The 21,663-nt window shown below is 36.2% G+C and overlaps 1 protein-coding gene and 1 non-coding gene across 3 annotated transcripts; one reads left to right on the top strand and one right to left on the bottom strand.

The window, feature by feature from the left end:
* The first annotated feature begins 2,929 nt into the window (after positions 1–2,929).
* On the top strand, positions 2,930–14,909 carry EIF5A2 (eukaryotic translation initiation factor 5A2). 2 transcript variants are annotated; one of them, XM_045788636.2, is made up of 5 exons: positions 2,930–3,068; positions 3,791–3,990; positions 4,531–4,635; positions 10,635–10,722; positions 11,335–14,909. In XM_045788636.2, exons 2-5 carry the CDS (start codon positions 3,826–3,828, stop codon positions 11,358–11,360), a joined length of 384 nt encoding a protein of 127 aa, XP_045644592.1. In that variant the 5' UTR covers positions 2,930–3,068; positions 3,791–3,825; the 3' UTR covers positions 11,361–14,909. The 2 variants fall into 2 exon arrangements, with proteins under 2 accessions (XP_045644592.1, XP_045644591.1); XM_045788635.2 differs by having other exon boundaries at positions 10,635–10,766.
* LOC123786476 (small nucleolar RNA SNORA67) lies at positions 10,195–10,337 on the bottom strand. Its single transcript, XR_006777975.1, has one exon. It is a non-coding gene; the product is annotated as a small nucleolar RNA SNORA67 (small nucleolar RNA).
* Positions 14,910–21,663: the final 6,754 nt, after the last annotated feature.

Here is a 21,663-nt window from a genome sequence, read left to right as displayed (position 1 = left end):
TGCCACAATTTTCTCATCTATAAGTCTTTGTACCCCCAATCCCTTAACCTAAAATGCCCTTTCCAAAACCCTCTTCATTGCCAACTTCTACTCATTTTTCTCATATCAGATTAATATATTCACTCCTACAGAAGCAGTCTTGAAATTTTTCAGACTTGTGATGTCCACTGTGATAGCCACCAGTCATAAATACCTACCAAGCACTTAAAATATGGATAGTCTGAATTGAGATGTGCTCTACACAGGTGACTGAACGCTCAGTTTAAAAGTTATAAAATTATCTTATTAATAATTTTATATTGGTTACATATGAGATATTTTGGATATATTGGGTTAAATAAAATATATTATTGAAATTCATTTTTATCTCTTTTTTAACTTTTTTAATGTGGCTACAACAAAACTCAAAGTTACATGTGGCTTACATTATATTTCGATTGGACAATACCTAGACTAGATGAGGAGGAGACCCTTTTTTCAATTCCCTGTAGTTTTTTCTTTAGGAGTATTTATTTTATGTATTAAAATTGGTAACCGTATCCTGTAGGAGACTGTAAGCACCTAATGAAAAAGGGACTGTCTTGGTCAACACGGTAATTTCAGTGCTAAGGGTACTAAAATAAAAACAGTGACTCCCCATTATTCATAGACCTCATATTTGTGAATTTTCCTATGCATCCAATTTACTTGTAATCAGTACTAGCACTGCTTTCACAGTCATTTATGGACAAGCACAGAACAGCAAAAGATAGAAGCCATCCACCGTGTATTTTCCTAGCTGAGGTCAAATGAGGTGATGTTCTGCCTTATTACAGCTGTCAAATTAAACAAGTGTTTCTTTTCAGTCTATTAGTGCCACTTCTCACATTTTTGTGACTTCTGTTGGTAACACGGCTATTTAAAATGGCCCCGTAGCATAGTGCTAAAATGTTGTGTAGTGTTTCTAAGCACAAGAAGGCTGTGATATGCCTTATAGAGAAAATACATGTGTTAGATAAGCTCCCCTCAGGCATAATTATAGTGCTGTTGGCTGTGAGTTAAATGTTAATGAGTCAATATATATTAAATAAGGTGTTCTTAAACTAAAACACACATTAAACAAGATTATGTATTGGTCAGTTGACAAAAATGTTGTGACCAGAGGCTCACAGGAACCTAACTCTGCATTTCCCCTAGGAGCAATGGTTCAGTATATGCTGATTCAGTGTTCCAGCAAGTTCACTAAAATTGACTGTATTTTTTGAATGAATGAACCCAGATCACTTGATTCCAAATCCAAATCTTATGCAAATGCAGTAATTGTGGTAGTTAAAGCAGTGATTGTGGAGCCAAACTGCCTAGAGTTCAATCTTGGCTCTATGATTTGCTAACTGTGTGATTTGGGGCAAATTACTTTTCTCTGCTTTTTTTCTCACAATTAAAAATGTAGATAAAACAGTAGTTGTTAATGGCTGCCAGGGGCTGGGTGTGGAGGGAGGGCACTGACCACAAAGAGGCAGGAGGAAACTTTTGGAATGAGGCAAATATTCTTTATCTTGATTACAGTAGTAGTTACATAACTGCCTATGTTTTGCAAAATTCATGGAACTAAAAAGGGTAAATTCTACTTTGTATAAATTATAACTTAATAGACTTGAGGTTAAAAAAGAATAACAGTTAAGATTAAAGGAATAATGCACATAAGACATTTAATGCCCTACTCACTCACATAAATGCTAACAATCATTCTAATAACATTAGAGAGGGAAAATTTAGGTTGTATAAGGAAAAGCAGAGTAGACTCACGAACCAGGGTTCCAGTTTGATTCTTTCAAATATTAGCTACAGGCTGAATTCAGTTTATGGGAGTTCCCTTGCTTATTATAAAGGTTAAATTCCACATATGTGAAATAAATATCTGTGCAAATGGTAGAGCCACACAGTAATGTGAGAAAGGGGATTGACTATTCATGAGACAGCAATACAAAATTACAGAACCACATAAACTGGTGGGTGTGGATCACCTGTCCAAAGTAGAATGTAGTGCATTGTTAAATAGAACATAAAGGAGCACATTTAAGAACCTTGGTCCTTAATCCTAGTCAAGTTCTTTTGGCTCCTGTTCGATTATGAAGACAACCCAACTGCCCTAATGGAGTATGCACATACCTCAAACTCAAAGGAATGCTAGTGCTGAGAGGAAAGAAGAGCCAAATTTGTCAGAACTGGACTTGTCTGAGTTTCTGGATGGGACTATGCGGTAGGAGTCGGGACAACCATTCACCTCCACAACGCCACAACAGTCTAGTGTGACGAATGGGCTTGGTAATTTCGCGCTGCTGTTTGGTAACTGGATGTCTCAGCAGTTCCCACCCCTGAGGGTCCTGCCGACCCTGCCCAGGCACCCAGGGGCAGTTACTGCCAAATCCCATAGATGGCTGGGGTCCCGTAAGCTGGTGCGGCTGGGCTAGTAATAAAATACTGCACTTGGGCTCTTTCTCGAGGAACAAGTGTGGTTTCGACTACCAACCTGTGCCAGGAGTTCGACCCCAAAGTTCCCTCCGTAACCACGCAGGACACCCGTTGAACTCGCGTGCCTCGCGCATCCTAACAACACTCACGTGACAACCACCACGCACCTAAAGGCAAGGGCCACCAAGCCCATGGTTTGGTTCCCATTAACTTCGACTGGGACCAGAGCGCAACGAACCCTAAAGTTTGAGGTAGCAAGTTGCCTTACCATTGAGTTCGCCCTCAGCTACAGGACTCCAGAAAGTGCTCTTCACGCCGGAAGTGCACTAATCCGCAGCACGTGGGGTTGCCAGGGCGCGCTTCACGTGACTGGGCGGGGCCTCAGGAACCTTGTAACCAATGGGAGCCCGAGAGGGCGGTGCCTGTGACGCGCCGGGACCTATCCCGGAAGTGGGGCTGAGGTGGGGGCGGGAAAGGGCGGGGAGGCCGGGGTGTGGAAAGTGTGGCGGCCCCGCCCCGTCTCTTGGAATTGCCGGGGCCGCCACCGCTGTCGCCGCCGCAGCTGTAGGGGACCGGCGCCCGTGCGCAGGCGAGAGGATTTCTTTCGCTGCTGAAAGGTGAAGACAGGGGAAAAGCTGGTGGGGCCGGGACCTGAGCAAGGCAGGGCCGGAAAAGGCGGTTGGAGAAGGCGGTCGGAGCCGAGTTCTGAACGAGGGAAGGAGGAAGGTTGGATGGGGGAACGGAGGCGAGCGCGGGACCCACCAGGACTCAGGCACATGCGGGGCCGGGCCCGGCCCGGCCGGGCCGGGGATGCCGGCAGGACAAGGGGGCGCCTGAGAGGCCGGGGCGACAGCGCCGCAGGCTGGAGGGCGGAGTGCAAGCCCGCTGCCCGAGGGCCAGGTGCTGTTGGCCAGGTCCCGTTATCCCCATCCTTCGCGGGGACGTGCGGCCTGGACTGGGTCCCCCGCAGTGGGATCAGGGCGGTGGCGGAGGGCCGGGTGGCGCGGCGCGATGCGGGAAGGTCGCCGGCTTCTCTTGCGGTGGGACAATGGGGGCCAGGATTTGCTGTCCCCGGCGCGGGTGAGTGCCCAGAGCGGGTATCCCCCCCACCCCCTTCGAGCTCATCTGCGACTTCCCTCCCCATCTCCCCACCTCCCCACCAATGGTTGGAAAAGTTTATAGAGGCCGGAGTTAGAAAGTGCCCGCTATTCTAGGGTAGGTGTTCTATAAATGCAAAAATCTATTGATCCATGATGCTTGGTACGTAACCTGTCCGAAATGCGATGTTTCCCCGCCTGCGTTCCCGTTGTTAAAAAGCAAACACAAACTTTTTGCGTAGTTCCTTCGGAAAAGCTACCATCTCCTCAGCCCACCATGGCGGATGAAATTGATTTCACTACTGGAGATGCAGGGGCTTCCAGCACTTACCCTATGCAGTGCTCGGCCCTGCGCAAAAACGGCTTCGTGGTTCTCAAAGGACGACCATGCAAAATAGTGGAGATGTCAACTTCCAAAACTGGAAAGCACGGTCATGCCAAGGTAAGTGCCCTTCCAGATCTCTCTTTGCTTTGGGATTTTGATCATTTGTAGTCTAGTACGGAACATGAATGAGATTTCCATATTTATAACTTTGTAATAATTGCATTTTTTTCTTACCACAATTTCTGGGTGACCAGCTATTGCTTTGAATAGTGAAAGGTAGCATTTCCTTTTTGGGCCCTTATAATTTCAATTAGCTGGTAATTGAAACTTTCCTGAATCCTAGTGACTTAGAATATCTATTCAGTTTACAGATGAGTAAACCTGTTCTAACATAACTTCATTTCTCTTATGCACTCTTACAATTGAATTATTGGGCTGTATATGATATTGGGTCTTGATATGTCATGAAACTGTTTAGTTGTTCACTGCTTCTCAGTTCTATGACCACTGCATTTTTTTTTAAGAAAATAAAATTAGATGACCTTGGAAGGAGAAAGAATCTGTCATAATCAGCTTTGGTGTTGTGCTCTTGTGTATGTAATGAGTGATATACTTGGCAAAGATTAAACAGGTTTCCTGTTCTCCCTTCTTTGTAAGGTTCACCTTGTTGGAATTGATATTTTCACTGGCAAAAAATATGAGGATATTTGCCCTTCTACTCACAACATGGATGTTCCAAATATTAAGAGAAATGATTATCAAGTGAGTACTAACTTCCTTTAAAATGCTGCTTTGTAAATACATTCTACTATCGACTGTAATTTAATAAAACCTGGTAGTAGTTTGGCAGATTTTTTTAACCAAATACTAGGCACCACCTATCTTAGAAATTGGAAAAATAGTGATACTTAACCCTTGTAGCTTAGCTAGAATTCTGGCTAATTTGCTTCTTTTTTTTTTAACATTTTTGAGTTTTTAAAGTTGAACATGTCATTATTTCTCAGGCCACGTGACTGCATGTTGTGCCTGAATAAGCTCAATGTTTAGTGAAACTACTATTCTCTTTGTTGTAAAATATTTCCAATTTAGATAACTCCCTCCTGGATGTTTTATTTCTTTTCACTTATCAAACTAATTTTTTTAAGAAATCATTGGAATTCATGTTCCACCAACTAAATCTGTGTATTAGTGAATGTGAGTCAGAATTTGGTATTCTTAAATAGGGAAATAAGTTGAAAGCCATTAATATAAAGAAACTACATGGTCAGTGCATATGGTAAAGAAAATACAAAACTATGTAATTGTTTTATTTACATTCAGTGACCATGCTGTGACCTTTAGTTAAATTATAGGTCTAGACTTCCAGCTTTTAGTTCCAATTATGCATTTGGATAGGTCATGTTTAATGATAGCATTTTGTTGTTTTGGAGTATTGGTGGTAACCAAACCATTGACCTCATAGGATGTGGGAGCTCAGATTAATCATAACTAAAGTCTTTCTTGTAAGTCTTCAATCTCACTGTCGAGCATACCATACATAGAACTCTTTAATGTTTGTGTTACACAATGAAAAATACAAGTGTGACACTTAGATTTTTTTTATTCATTTTAAACTGATTTCTTACTATACCTCTTATTGTATAATTTTTAAAGCATGTTACCACCAACTGCAATTAACATGATTTACTCTTTGTCCACATGTAAAAATATTTTTACATAGTTTTAATCTAGTAAGAAGTTTTATATTTTCACTTTCCCACTTACAAATGTTTTCCAGGTTGCTTTGAAGTCTTTGTAGAAATTTGAATTGTCTTATTATAATAATAGCTTATGGGGTTTTTTTTTAGTAAGGCAATTTGGGTTTGGATCTAGTTCTGTCACTTTCTAGCTAGATGACCGTGGACAAATTATACAATCTCTCTGAGCCTCAGTCTTCCTATCTACAAAGGAAGGATAATGTAGAAGGATTAAATGAGAAAATGTATCCCATAATTACCTCATAAGTAGATATGTATCAAAAAGTAGTTCTTTTCTGCTCCTCCTTTTCCTATGTAAATGTTCCATTTAATCATTCTGTTATACCTGGAGCACCTAATTTAGACATGGCTTATACTGGGTGCTCAATAAACATTTGTTAAGTGCATATGGGATTATTCATTGAAGTAAGGATGGTACAGCTAAGGCTAAGCATAGACTTTTTTTTGCCAAAATTGGATTTCTGTTTTCATCCTTACAGTGTGAATGCTTTGAATGTTCAGTAATCGTTATATACATTAATATGCATTCAATATAGAATGCTTTTGCCTTTGAGTGTTTCAGAAAGATAGTATCATTAATTCAGCAGTAATTACTATGATAAAATTAATCAATCATTGAAGGAAAAATTTGGTTTGGGTTTTTTTGGGGGATACAGCAGGGTGTAGGGGAATGAGGTAAGTGAGCACAAGATTTTAAATAAAAACAGGACAACAAACAGTGTCAAGTCACATAAGCGCCTTAGGCAAAAAGGAAAAATCAGTAATTCAAATTCTATCTTTATTTAAAATTTTGATATTTTGTTCATCATGGATTTTTTGCATTAATTCTAATTTTAAAATATTTGTCTGATCACTGATGAGTTTTTTTGGTGCCACCTTAAATTTTGCATTCAAAATTAGTGCCTCACTTGCCTTATCCTATCTCAGCCTTTGTTATGTAGTCTACACTGTGTCGTGTACAAGAGAACGACTCAAGCCAGACAGGCTGGGTCCAAATCCTTACTTTAATACTTACTAATTATGTGACCTTAGTTGGCAAGTTACCTAACCTCTCACCTTTTTTTCTTTATTTATAAAATGAGGATAAGAATAGTAAAGTCCTCATGGGATCATTGGGAGGTTTAATTAGTTAATACTTTGAGCAGTGCCTTGCACAGTAAGTACTCAGTAAACACATCCTTTCGTTATCAAGTCAGCATATAATACTTATTTCTGTTCATTTAAAAAATTTAGCTCTGTGAGCCTTTTCAGTTATATTTATTGTGCTGTGGTGGCCTTCATGCACCTATCCACACCGAATAAATACAAGGTTTTGGGAGGAAAAAGTTTCTACCAAAGACAATATTGGAACAATTGGCAAATTTGAATGGACTATATATTAAATAATATTTTAGCAATACTGCATTTTTTAATTTTGAAAGATAAGCTGATTATATAAGAATTTTTCTTAGGAAAACACACTGAAGTATTTATTGCTGAAGAGTTGTGATGTTTGAAACATACTCTCAAAAGGTTCAGTAGAAAGAAGAAAAGAATACAAATGTATATTGTATGTATTTTACATATTTCTATGCACAGAGAAAAAAGGCACATGTAGTTAAATGTTAACAGTGGGTGAGTCTAGGGAAAAGATATGGGATTGTGATGTATTATTTTTGCAATTTTTCTGTATATCTGAAAATTTTTAAATAATTTATTAAGAAGATAAAATAATTTTCGGCATTCTATTTTTCTATAGTTTAGCTTTATTTTTGAAAATTTTAATTTTATTTCACATAGCAGCTTATTTTAATAAGATGTTTAATTTTTAAAATATGTTGTTTTACTGGATGTTTTATAATGTCTATACATTTTTTATTTGAAATGCTTTTTATTTCATCCCACAGTTTAACTTATGAATTCTTAACTCTTTAGAAATAAAAACCACCATTCTATAAATAAATACCAAGTATCAGTATTATTACTTGGTTTTTATGTTTCAGTCACTAATGACAGTGGAACTTTTAATTCTTGAAATAGACAAGTTCTACTTCAGGGAATTGCTAAAAGGGCCAAAATCAAAAAGATCTACCTTGTAAGCCTGTGGTTAATTGTTTAAAATTATACAATAAATGGTGTTGGGAAAACTGGACAGGCGTATGCAAAAGAATGAAACTAGACTATCTTACACCATACACAAAAATTAACTCAAAATTGGTTAAAGACTTGAATGTAAGACCTGAAACTACAAAACTAGAAGAAAACATTGGTGGTAAGCTTCTTGACATTGGTCTTGGCATTAAGTTTTTGAATCTGACACCAAAAGCAAAGGCAGCAAAAGCAAAAATAAACAAGTGGGACTGCCTCAAACTAAGAAGCTTCTGTACAGCAAAGGAAACCATCAAGAAGATGAAAGGGCAGTCTACTGAATGGGAGAAGATATTTGTAAAACATATATCCAGTAATATCCAAAATATATAAAGAATTCAACTCAATAGCAAAAAAACAAAAAACAAAATAAACAAAACCCAAGCAATTTGATTTAAAAATGGGCAGAGGATTTAAATAGACATTTTTCCAAAGAAGAGATGCAGATGGCCAACAGATACAGGAGAAGAAGTTCAACATCACTAATTGCCAGGGAAATTCAAATTAAAATTGCAATGAGGTATCACCTCATACCTGTTTGAATGGCTATTATCAAAAAGATAAAAAGTAACGAGTGTTGGAGAAGATCTAGAGAAAAGGAACCTTCATGCACTGTTTCTGGGAATGTATATTGGTACAGCCACTATGGAAAGCAATATGGAGGTTTCTCAAAAAATAGAAGTAGAACTACCATATGATCCTGGTATACCACTTCTGGGGATTTATATGAAGAAAATGTAAACACTGATTTCAAAAGATATATGCACCCGGATGTTCACTGTGGCATTATTTACGATAGCCAAGATATGGAAACAATTAATGTCCATTAATGGACAAATGGATAAAGAAGATGTGATGTATGTACACAGTGGACTACTACTCAGCCATAAAAAGGAAATGTTAACATTTGAACAACCTGGATGGAACTTGAATGTACTATGCTAAGTGAAATAAGTCAGGGAGAGAAAGAAAAATAGCGTATGATTTCACTTACATGTGAAATGTAAAAGACAAATGAACAAAAACAAAACTTATAGAGCAGATTAGTAGTTGGTTATTAGAAAGGAGGGGGGCGGGAGATGAGCAAAATGGGTAAAGGCAGTCGATTGTATGGTGACAGATGGTAGCTAGACTTATTGTGGTGATCACTTTGTAGTATATACAAAGATTGGTATGATCTAAAAAAAAAAAAAAACTACACTTCTGCCTCAACCTCCTTGTTTCCCATTCCTCTACCAACCACCTTACAAATGTTTGAGTGATGTAAAGGTGAATTAAAAGTATTTGTGGTTGCTTTGTAGGATGGTTTTTTGTTTTTGAGATTTTAGACATGTGCAAAAGCTGAAATCTCTTGGGGTATCTGTGGAAAGCCATAGCCAGATTTGGTTGTGCCATAGAAGAGAGCTTTGAAATCTCTCTCTACGGTATGCTTGTGTTATGTTGTAGTAGTTACAGGGACGTAAGGATCACATCTTTGACCCCTTTTTGTTTGTCAATGTTAGCATCTTGAATTCTGAACAACTGCCTTTTATAAAATCTGTTAGTATAGGCATACTGATGGCGTACCTGCTTTGAGAATACATGAGTACAGCCTGGCTATTTCCTCATTCCTATAATTTAAAAAATTGAGTGATATCAAACCTGTGCCTTTTTGAAGGTTAGACTGGGTTTGTCTCATTAATGTCATCAACAAGCTAGTGTTTGTCTTTTAAAAAATCTAACATTGTTAGTAGTGAACTAAAAACCAAAAGTTTTCCACTTAAGTTTGTTCATAATCAAAGTATAAAACACATTGTAATCATAGAAAACTAAAATTAACTTTATGCCCATTAATGGGAAAACAGTTAAATCAGTTACAATCTATCTGTGCAGTTGTGAAGTGGTTAAAGAGACTAAGGCAGGCCCATAGTTTCCAATTTGGAAAGATTTCTAAGACATATTGTTAACTGAAAAAAACTTGCTGAAAAATACCTGTAATGTCCCATTTTTTTTTCTTTTGCCTCAAAAAGCAACATTTATTCAAAGGAAAAAAAGTGACAAGATGTCCATGCCATGGCTCCCTTCCCTCCCACTCCTCCTTCTCTTCAGCCCCCCATGGACTGAACCCTGGGTAGGGCTAGGTAGCAGGGCAGCCCCTCAGATGAGGTCAGCAACATTGAGGGGCAGCTCCTCAACGGAGGTGTTGCAGAAGGTCTCGATGTCTTGAAGAGTTCTCTTGTCATCTTCTGTCACCATGTTAATGGCCACACCCTCACAGCCAAATCATCCACCACGACCAATTCTGTGGATATAGTTTTCCCCTTTAGTGGGAAGGTCATAGTTGGTGATTAAAGAAACCTGCTACCCATTAATGCCTCTGGCCTAGTGTCAAGGGAGAGGACAACTTCAGCTTGTGAATGAGAAGAGGGCACAATCTATCCAGAAAGGACTGAAGTATATGTGTAGGCAGCCAAAGGAAGGCAAAGGAAACAAACATCCCCTCTCTTCCAACAACCTAAGGCATGCCAGATTTTATTCCAAGTTGCTACTTCCCTGAAGAGGGGCATGAGCAGGCCCCTTGGAAAGGGAGTCACTTTGGATTCCCATTTATTTTTTTTAAAGCAACTGTATTTGTATTGTGTACATAAATGCGAATTCTTCAGGACATACTATATATATAGATTTGGGGGAAGGTGGTGTGCAGGAAGAAGTGAACTTATACTTTTAGTCTATACATCTTTTATACTTTTGTATGTTTAGCGTTTTTAAGCTCTAAGAGTATATTAATATATTACTGTGTACCTGTACAAATTAATGTGGATTGCAACTTAACTATGTAAACATTACAAAGAGTGAATATAATCTAATCAGTGCAAATGATATAATTTCTTTTAATAGCTAATATGCATTCAGGATGGTTACCTTTCCCTGCTGACAGAAACTGGTGAAGTTCGTGAGGATCTTAAGCTGCCAGAAGGTGAACTAGGTAAAGAAATAGAAGGAAAATACAATGCAGGTGAAGATGTACAGGTAAAGACCTATGGGGAGATTGCTTTTTATAAAAACTTTGGCCTAATCTAGTTAGCAAAAAATGCCAACTATGAAATGTAGTTCTTAAATACCGCTGAAATTGAAAATGATCTCTATAAGATAGTTTTCCCATGATGCCCTTAGAGACCCATTACCAAGAAAAGTATCAAAGTTCATTTTTTGCTAGGTAGACACTGCCGACCCCAAATTTGTTTTGAAGATCAGCGTCTGTGCTATTAAGAATGAGAAAGGATGTTATGGGAATACTAACGCATGAAGGTGATTTACTTTCTCTTTGTTATAACCCTCAGAAGTATAACATCTAGTAAGTATTGGGGCATTTATAGCTCTTTTCTCCCTGTTCCCTGGAAGTTATCTTAAAAACCACAATTTGAGAAATTTTACTTCGGAAAACTATAAGGAAAGTAGATTATCTGGTCTTGGGATACCTCTATCCAAAGTCAATATGTATAAAATATCAACAAATATCCAGTGTATAATAAATTAAATATATCTCATATATGTATTGCCTTCTGAATAACTTTTTGCCTGCATTTTTCCATTCTAGGTGTCTGTTATGTGTGCAATGAGTGAAGAATATGCTGTAGCCATAAAGCCCTGCAAATAAATGGGAACATCAGGCATGAGCAAATTGTTTAGGTCTGGATCAACCACAGATCTGAAGTTTGCTTCTAAGTTGTCACCAAAGCTATGGCCTTCACAAGCAACCTCATTTCTTTTTTAATTGTGTTGAAATTGTACTGAGTTAGTTTTGCAGGCAATTGGTTATTTAAAATAATCAAGATGTGTAATTCTGTTGATTTTTTAAAAAAAATTTTGTAGGTGTCTTCCCTATAACTTTCCTGTGGTTTTCAGTGAGTCTAACAAACAGATAAGATGGCTTTAGCAGATATGATTTGTCTGAGCAAATCATTCCTGAATTTTAGTTGATAAATAAACCAGGGTTTTAAATCAGACAATGTAGCATCTAGTGGTATTGAAGTACCACATTTAAGTGGAATTGTTCTACATTAATTTCAGACTTAATATAGAGTGAGTAGATAATGGATTGGAATTGTCATAGCTTCAGCCTGTGTGTGGCAAGCACAAATCCTTAAACAGAAATCCTGTTATCAAAAAGTTTCGATTATCTTAGTAGGCATGTGCAGCCACCTGTATTACCTCAGTCATACTTTTCTTTGCCAAATTGTTGGAGGACTAAACATAACCTATGTAGTGATTTTGATACCTGCTTGTGGTTGACAGAGAGGCATTGAACTGTTGGGTGACTAGTATTAGCAAGTCAGATTGTAAAGGAGTCTGCAAGGGACAGTGGCCCAAGGGGTTGGTTAGAGCTATAGGTCTTTACTGGAGGCCTATGTAATCAGCATAAAAATAGGAAGTTTCTTTCTAGTTACGTTTTTGCTTTTTCCTTTTGTTCTCTCTCCGTATTTAAAGGAATGACCTGCTTTATAGGATACTATGCAGTGCTTTTTATCTATTATGTTGAATAAATTATTGGTATTTATAGTAGTCACTCCTTTCCAACCTTTTTTAAGGAGTTTTTTTTAATATATATACATTAAAATATTTAGTTGTCAGACAAAAACTGGAAATTCTTACTTTAAATTGATTTGGAACATTTGTTAAATTTATGTACACTTTTTCTAAAGTGAAATGAAAGTAAATCATGGAAGAAGAGTTACTTTATGTAATAATTATTATTTTACTTATTTTAGGACGTACTTGTATTTTTTCTGATTGTTATGTACTTAATTCGGTTACTGGTAAGAAACATAATTAGGAAAGAATTCTACAAGCCGAATTATTTTAAAAACTGTTTTTGGTGACTCAGCTACATCTCTCTTTAGTCTTTTGGATCATGTGTATCTTATTTCCAGGACTCCAGACATGGTCACATGGTTTGTGAGGACCTTTGACTTAATAGCAATCATATTGAAATGAAACTTAGAACAAAATCACTACTTTAGAAATACCTTCATTCTCTAAGACTGAGTATGAGACCTTTCCCATCATCCCTTGAGCTCTGAAAGGCCTTTGTTTCTATCATCTAGAGGAAAATATATATGATGCTGTAACTGGTCTAATCAGTGACTGAATATAGCATTAGGAATAGAAGATACCAAAGGTTTTAGTTACTTAATTTGTGCACATTTTTAAATCTTGTATTGGCTTAGCAAACTCATTTGGAGAAGAAACAAAATACTTTAAGAGAAATGCAAGGAGAATTCTAAAGCACAAGAAATACTGAGGTTGTAGTTAATCATTTTAGTGTGACATTTTAGCTTTCGCCCATCTAAAGCACAGTTAGGAATTAGGCTAAATTCTTTCCAGTATTCCGTTTAAGTAGCTACTACATACTGCTCTAGGTTTTTAGTACTCTGTACTGTGTGATTTACTTGTTGCTGGTTGGCATTGTTACCCACAGGAATCCCAGGAAGTTCTCAATCCATGCTGCTTGCTGGTCACTCATATGATCCCAGTTAACCACATTAGTGTTCTGGTCTACTATTAATTCTGGATTAGCATGCCCTTGTTGTTCCTAACTTGTCAAACTTCACATAAATACATTTTTAATTGTGAGGTGAGCATATGTAAATTATAATAATGCATCTCTATCTTCACACCTTGAATGGCAAAAGCTATTTATGCATAAATATTTTAAGTATTATAATGAAGTGTAAATACTCTTCTGATATATAAGTATAGATTTTAAAGATATGGGACTGTTTATTTTCAAGTAAGTCAATACATGTTTCTCTAGAACAAAATATTTCATTTAGTAAAGCTTTATAAATTGTATTAAAAGGAAGCAGGTAAACATATTTTTTAACATAGAACAGAAGTGACTTCATTCTTTTTTGACATCAGAAATATTAAAAGTTGACTCCTAGTATTTGTTGTACTTTTTTGTAGCAAATGTTAAATATCACAGGTTACCATGTATAGAGTGTAGACTGTCCTATTGATAGATTATTCAATGATACACCATTTTTGTCTGCAGGCATTTCACCAATTTATATACAATATTAACAAGTGAAATATTTGTTTCTTTCTAGAGCAATGTATTTTATTTCTATTGTGAAGACTTTGTTATATCTTATTTGCTACTACAAAGTTGTATACCCTCTGAAATAGATCAAATCATTGCTACTTTAGCTTAACATTTGCATCATAAACATAATTATGATGTTTCTCTCATTCTCCCCTCCAAGGGCTGTCTGTCACTTGAAATTGTTGCTAACCAAGCTCTTGAATCCGTTACCATTTATGGTACAAAATTCTGTACCAATGCTGTATAATGATTACCAAAACTCTCCTGCAGCCAGAGCATGATATCTTTAATAGGAGATGCTATAATAAAAGGTTTAGGCTATAAAATTTGGGGACACAATTTTTCATTCTAGCACAACATGAGTGTGTGCATATGCACACGTAGCTTTGTATGTTTGTTCTTTTTACAAAGTCCTTCCAACTCTTAAAAGTACTGTAGTCTGGTAGTGCCTCAAATGTTGGTAACTTTTTTTTTAATTTACAACTTTTCCAGAATTTGTTTTTGTAACTTTAAAGTTTCTCAATTAGCTTATTTCTAGTTGAGCTGTAATTTGAATGCGTTGTTCTCAGGGCTGTTTGTGCTAAGAGCTAAAGTTGCATTATTTTAAAGCTAACTGCCTGAAAGTATACTGCAAAATTTTCCCAAATTGTAATACAGTGATACATGCAAATAAAAAAATCCTTAACATCAACATACTTAACCTATATGCTAAGTATTAAAGAAAAAAAATGGGAACATTGATAACATCTATACTGGAATCTTGCCATATTTTTTTCATTTTAGAATAGAATTTGGTAGTCTTATCTTAGAACCCAAACCTTAAAGATATATCTGAAAGCATTCCTTTGGCATGACCCCAAAGATAGTTTTTAGAGCCATACAAAGATGTAGTGGTTCTCAAATTTATTTAGGGACAACAGATAAAAATTCATAATGCTCTTTTGTGTACATGAAAATGTTTACATACTGAATTCTATAATATGAACTGGAAACAAATTTACTATGAGAAAATGTGGCTCTTAAGCAGTATAAGAGCAAACTGTAAGCATATTTCCATAAACCATATGTTATACTGAACTGATCGACAGTTTAAAATTTTCTAACTTAGGCATAATATTTTACAGTTTTTAAGCCTTTTTTTCTCCTAGCATTCAGACAAGTAATAGACAACAAAGGCTATGAAAAATTTATTGTGGAAAAATCTTAAAATTGAGAAAATTCAATCTATTAACTTTAATCTATTAAATTTTCCCCCCTGAGTTGGATATATGGCATCATTATTTGATTTTAGCAGGGAACATTTGGATTTAGCTTATGGAACACAGATGTTCTGTGAGAACATGACTTGAAGTCACTATATAATTTAATGTTTCTCTATTAAGTATACATCTGGGCATCAACTTAACTACCAAGTGAGGTCAAGTGCCTGAAAAGTGCTGTCTACATCTAATTAGCATGTTTTCCTTATGTGAAAGATGCATCTTATAGCAATGCATATCAGGCTTTCACCTGCTAGAAACATAGTTGTTGCCAAACTTAACCAACCATCACTATTCCTCTCGCCTTAGAATTGGGTGAAGACTATTTTACAATTGAGAGAGAGGTTCTTTTATTTATATGAAGTCCCTAAAACTATTTCTTGGTATTGGTACACTTAGATTTATCTTAGTTTGAGATTATATTTTTTAAAAACTCTGGACATTAAACTGTATTCAGTGATGACTGTACAGCTTGTCATAAGTCATAGTTATGATCTTTCTTGAGAGGAATTCTTATTATGGTTACTATTATGAATAAGCACTCTTGTGCTTGTTATAAAATATAATGCAAATGAGTAGTTCTATGCTAGTATAATGAAAATGACTAGTTCCATACTATTATGTACCTGTGTTCTCCTCTCCAAAAAGGAAATAGTTGAAATGGCATTGTCTAATCCAGTGGCACTTTATTAGTAACACATTTTATTTGTTTTAGGTATAGGAGAATTCTTGCTTTTATCTACAGAGACTCATGTTTTAAGCTAAAACTTTAAAATCGTAAGATTTGTAGTATGGATATTATAATTGTGCATTTTACATTTCAGAAATGGGTAAAATCCAAATGTTGTCTTTGGCTATCCTAAAATATTGAAATCCTTTACATTATAGATGATGAACATCAATTATAGTTTTGTTACATTAAAATATATTTGTCTGGTAACTTCATCAGTTATATTAAATAAAAATAAAGTTAACTTACAGCTTACCCTATTCTTGTATATATACCTTCCTAAAACCATTTTCATATTAGAAACTAGTATGGATTAATGTGTTTAGCACTATTAAAATCTAACTTGTTTTTACCATGTTTTTATAGTCTAGATCCTTACTAGAGAGCACCCTAGCTTTATGGCTGATAATGTTAATTTTTAAATTTTAGTCCTAGATTTGAGTATAATTTCGTTCTCATTTTTAAGTTTTTAGTAGTTTTAAAATATGTAAAACAGTCCCATGTTTCAAAATTCTGTAGTTACAAGAGTAAAACATTCCCATCTTCATCCTTTTCCTTGCATTCTTCCAGAGACATTTAATGCAAAAGCAATTAATGGTCCCTCCCCTACTCCTGACCTCCCAGACTCAGGTGTTCTCTACCTGCATTGCTGTTCTCTTTCCATAGTGATATGAATGGTGTGATGAGTCCCTGGAAAAACCCTTCATCGTTTTTCCAATCCTATGTGTAATCAACACTATCTGGACAGTTTCATCCCTAGATGGCTCAACCGTTTCTTCCTTTTACATGCTGTACCATTCTAGAACATCTCCCACTCCGACATTTGAGCCATGCCAAAAGATTACCATGGCGTTGTGACCTCATATCCGTGGCCAGAATTATTGATAACCATACCCTTCCAAATCCAGTGAGATAATTGTGCAAGAAACGAAGTACCAGGTAAGAGTCTTCCAGCTCTTAGTCCCACTCTTTTTGCTATTTGCAAATATCAGTAGCCTGGTCTCCCAGGGGGAGGCATGGGAGGAAAAAAAGAAGAGTGAAAAGCCTAATTATTTGTTATGTGCCAGCCTGTCTTAATCTCCTCTCCTCCATCCACAACCTTATAATTAAGCATCCTATCCAAATAGGAGGTGTCCTGTGGAATTACCACATTTAGAACTCACACTGTCTGTCTAAAGTGCGTGTTCCACTGGGAATTTAAAACATCTATAGGCATACCGCAGACATACTGCAGGTTTGATTCCAGACCACTGCAATGAAGCGACTATCAGAACAAAGTGAGTCAAATGAATTTTTTGGTTTCCCAGTACATATAAAAGTTACGTTCACACTATACTGTAGTCTCTGAAGTGTGCAATCCCATTATGTCTCAACAGGCAATGTACATACATGAATTAAAAAATACTTTATTGCTAAAAATGCTAACCATCATCTGAGCTTTCAGCAAGTCATAATCTTTTTGTTGCTGGAGGGTTTTGCCTCGAAGTTGATAGCTACTGACTGGTCAAGTTGAGTGGCTGTGGCAATTTCTTAAAATAAGGCAAGAATTAAATTTGCTGCATTGATTAATTATTCCTTTTGTAAATTATTTTTCTGAGGCATGCGATGCTGTTTAATATCATTTTAACCATAGTAGAACTTCTTTCAAAATTAGAGTCAATCCTCTCAAACCTCAAACACTGCCGCTAGTGTGTCAATTAAGTTTATGTTATATTCCAAATCCTTTATGGTCATTTCAATCTTTACAGCATCTTCACAAGGAGTAGATTCCATCTCAAGAAACCCACTTTCCTTGCTCATCCATAAAAAGCCATCCCCAACCCATTAAAGTTTTATGTGATTTCAGCAATTCAAATATAATAATAATGAAAAAGTGAAATATTGTGAGAATTACCAAAATATGACACAGAGATATGAAGTAAGTAAATGGTGTCAGGAAAAATAGGTTTCCTGGACTCAGTTGCTGTAACGTTCAATTTGTTAAAAAACAAACAAACAAACAAAACCCAAAAACCAATATCTGCGAAGTGCAATAAAGCAAAGTACAAGATGAGGTATGCTAATATTCCCGTGATACATTCAGCAGGATCAGTTGCAACCACTGGGTGTGCTTTGGCTAAAAAGGGCCCACCTACAAGGTTACATCAATTCATTGTCCAATTTGAGATTTATTTCTGGATCCAGTCAAATAATTTTGGGGCCACACCCCTGGGCATGTCCCAGCATGTTTTGGAGGGCCAAAAAAGCTTGGCAACCTTAGTTGCCATCAGATTCCTAGGACAGATTCTAATTAGGAGAATGGAAGCTCACCTACCTAAAACTGACAGTATGTCTGCCCTTCTTTGTTCACAATTATGTGTATGAGTTTCACTTAAAATTGTTGTCCCTCTAGTTCATTTTAATTGCTGTGCAATCAATGAGATCAATCTATTGGAGATTTTATATACATATCACTAACACCCTGATATTAGAGAATATACCTTCCTTTCAAAGGCAAATGGAACTTTCAGAATAAAGAATATTTAGGGCACAAAGAAAACAGTAATTTCTATAAGGTAGAAATATTTAAAATAACACTCTGATACGAATTCCAAGTGAAATTAAAAACAAAATTGAAAATTAAGAATACTCTTCTACCTGGAAATTTAAAGACCTGTTACATAATTCTATGTTGAAAGGGGAACTACAAACAGAAGCAATTCCTGAAAGACAATGATAGTGAAAACACCATATATCAGAATCTATATAAGGCAATAGAAAAAAAATGTAGCCTTAACATCTCTATCAATAAAAATGAAAGAATGAACATAAGTGAAATTAAAGCCCTAATTCAAACAGCTAGAAAAAGAACAGCAAAATAAACCAAAGAGAGCACAAGGTAAGAAATGATAAAGATAAAAGCAGAAATTAGTGAGGTGGATAGAAAAATAGCACATTAAAAAATAAAATTCTGGTCCTTTGAAAAAACAGCAAAACCCTGACCAATTTATTTAAGGTGGAAGAAGAAAACACAAATACAAAAAATGAGAAATAATAGGAGGAATGACTAATAATGCAGAGGAAATAAAAATAAAACAAATTTATTCAAATAAATTTGAAAACCTAAATGATATAATTTCTCAGGAAAATGTGGTTATTAGAATCAACCTCAGTAGAAATAGAAAGCCTAAACAGAGCAATTTTAATAAAATAAATGAAAAGGTTATCAAGAAACCATCCCATGAAGATTTACAGATGTATAGATGGAGAGAAAGAGAGGAAAAACAAATGAAAATTAATGGAGCAAAGTGTTAATAATAGGTAAAAATATGAATAAAGGATATATAGACACATGTATGTATTTATATATCTTTTGTCCAGATTTTTATGTATTTGTGTGTGTGTTCTTTGAACTATTTTCATAATTTTTACAACTTTTGGTATGGTAATTATTTCTAAATAAAATCTTTTAATTCAGAAAACTATAGTACCATCCAATTTTTATAAATGAATGTAATTACTTGTGTAATCTAAATGATTTATGTTTATACATACACATTCACAAACATGCATGCCCACAAAGCATTAAATAGCTATTTCCAAACAAATGGGATTTTTTTTTTCAAATGGGATTTTAGATATTTTAATGCATTATCTTTTTTGTTTCTCTCTATTTCTTTCCAGGAGCATTTCTTTTGGCTTAAGATACTAATTTTGTTAATTTAAGAAGTTCCTTAAAGCATTGTTTATAATAGTGTAAAAGTAGAAATAATTTAAATGGCCACCAATAGATGAATGACCAAGCTAAAAATAAGACAAAAATGACAAAAATTAAGCAATTAAAAAGATACTTATTCTCATTTTAAGTTTGATCAATTATTCAGAATTCCTGTGGCACTAACAGGAAAATCTTCTGAGATTGCTATTGTTAGAAATAATAACAAATTATCACTAAAGTTTTTCCTAAATACACACTGAGAGAAAAGATGCATAGAAGCAAGCATAAATTTTTTAATCATACTTTTTAATGCTTTCTAATCAAATTAGTAAAGGAAGGAAAAGCAGCAGTGATTTCAGTTCCTATTTCCCGTATCTGGTGCTCTTAACTTTCATTCATGAGAATTTGACAAAGAACATTCAAGGTTGGAGGAGTTAAAAGCAATATTCTTCAGTGGTAATAAGTTTCTCTCAGTGCCTCATTGTTTGCACAGTTGGGCTGAGCACATCCTTTGTCAAAACTGTGCAGTTTGCTTTCATAGGACTGTCCTACAATGTCATTTGAGTATTACTTTCTGGAGAGGGGTAGTGCTTTTTCTATGTTGCATTTGAAGTAATATTCCCTGCAGCTGTGGCTACTCTCCTGTTTAACTCAACCACTCTAACTGAGGCTATTTTTAATTTCTAGAACTTATTTTCTTTTAGTCCTGGCCAATTTGATTGTTCCCCTTTCCCTTAACATATTTTAAATACTTTTAGCTTTTAAATATATTCAAGACACTTATTTTATATTTTGTCTAATTCCAATGTATATTGGTCTGATTTCATAGGTTTTGGGGGTTGATTTTCATTCAGAGTGGCTTGTTTTCCTGTGTATTTAGTGATTTAAAACAATTGCCAGCTCATACTTCTTTAAGTCAAGAGTCCTAGCGTGTCATGAACACACTATAAAGGTGCACACATGAGTTGTGTCTTTCCATAATGGCAGCTTTATGCGATCATAAAGCAAGGTTAACATAATTATAAAGCAGGTTCAGGATTCTAAACTCAATGACATTTCATTAGTGTTTAAGCTCTTTTCTTACACATCACACAAAGCACAAGAGAATCACATAACAAGACAAAACAAGGGGTAGGAAGTTAATCAACCAAACTCGCAGTCATTTTGTGAGTGTGCAGTTGAGATAAGGCCTCCCTCCGGTCTAGGTCAACTCTCAGCACTTGCTACTTAGTATGTTCAAGCGGTGAAGGATTTCTGTTCTGTCCCAAGACCATTTGGGCAGGGTCTTCAGGGCAGTTGCCTTTTTGATGTGGTCAGAGATGAAAGGGTCAGCATCTGGAAAGTCTTGACGGTTTGCTGCAAAAATCCTCCCTTCTTGGGGCGCCTGAGTGGCTCAGTCATTAAGCGTCTGCCTTCTGCTCAGGCCGTGATCCTGGCATTTCGGGATGGAGCCCCACATCAGGCTCCTCCGCTTGGAGACTGCTGCTTCCTCTCCCACTCCCCCTGCTTGTGTTCCCTCTCTCATTGGCTGCTCTCTCTCTCTCTGTCAAATAAATAAATAAAATCTTTTTTTTTTTTTTTTAAATCCTCCCTTCTTAGAGGGATTCCATCAGTCTTGGACCTTTGTAGACCTCCTCTGGTTCCGCCTGTTACCAGTTTTTGGTGTGGTCAGCCTGTGCTGGCTTCGAAGACATCTGGTCTTAGCTGCAATGCCCTTGGCTGCTTACATCACTGCTTGACCAAAGTTCTGCTTCACAAGAGTGACTCCATCTTAATTTCTACACAGGGTTAACTAAAACCCATGATAAAAGTGAAGCAACAGTGAACTCAACAAGTGAACGAGTGAGCAATACGGTTTTGTTTTTTTTTTTTTCTTAAGAGTTTTTTCCTCGAGAACCTAGTTTATTTTGGCTCCCTGAGGCAGTTATTTCCCTCAACAGTCATTTAGAAAACAAGACTCTCAGACAAAACACAAATACAGAAGTAACGTTTTCGCTGTGGGATTGTAATTACAATATAAAACAGGAGATCCCAAAGCAACCTGAGACACTGCCTTGCCTTGATTGGAAAGAAGATCTAGGCGATCAGTGAAAGATGATTCCTCCATCCCTCGGTTGTGTTTACCTGGGAACCAC

The sequence above is a fragment of the Ursus americanus genome, chromosome 4, assembly GCF_024610735.1.
Source record: "Ursus americanus isolate L20-20 chromosome 4, mUrsAme1.1.p, whole genome shotgun sequence".
In the NCBI taxonomy this organism is placed as follows: Eukaryota; Metazoa; Chordata; class Mammalia; order Carnivora; family Ursidae; genus Ursus; species Ursus americanus.
This window is presented reverse-complemented; position numbering and strand designations above follow the sequence as displayed.

Excerpts from the sequence above, each read along its gene's own strand:
- EIF5A2 (XM_045788635.2), top strand. The coding sequence starts at position 3,826 with ATGGCGGATGAAATTGATTTCACTACTGGAGATGCAGGGGCTTCCAGC. Across the intron at positions 3,991-4,530 it reads GAAAGCACGGTCATGCCAAG|GTTCACCTTGTTGGAATTGA; the intron begins GTAAGTGCCCTT and ends CTTCTTTGTAAG. Across the intron at positions 4,636-10,634 it reads TTAAGAGAAATGATTATCAA|CTAATATGCATTCAGGATGG; the intron begins GTGAGTACTAAC and ends TTCTTTTAATAG.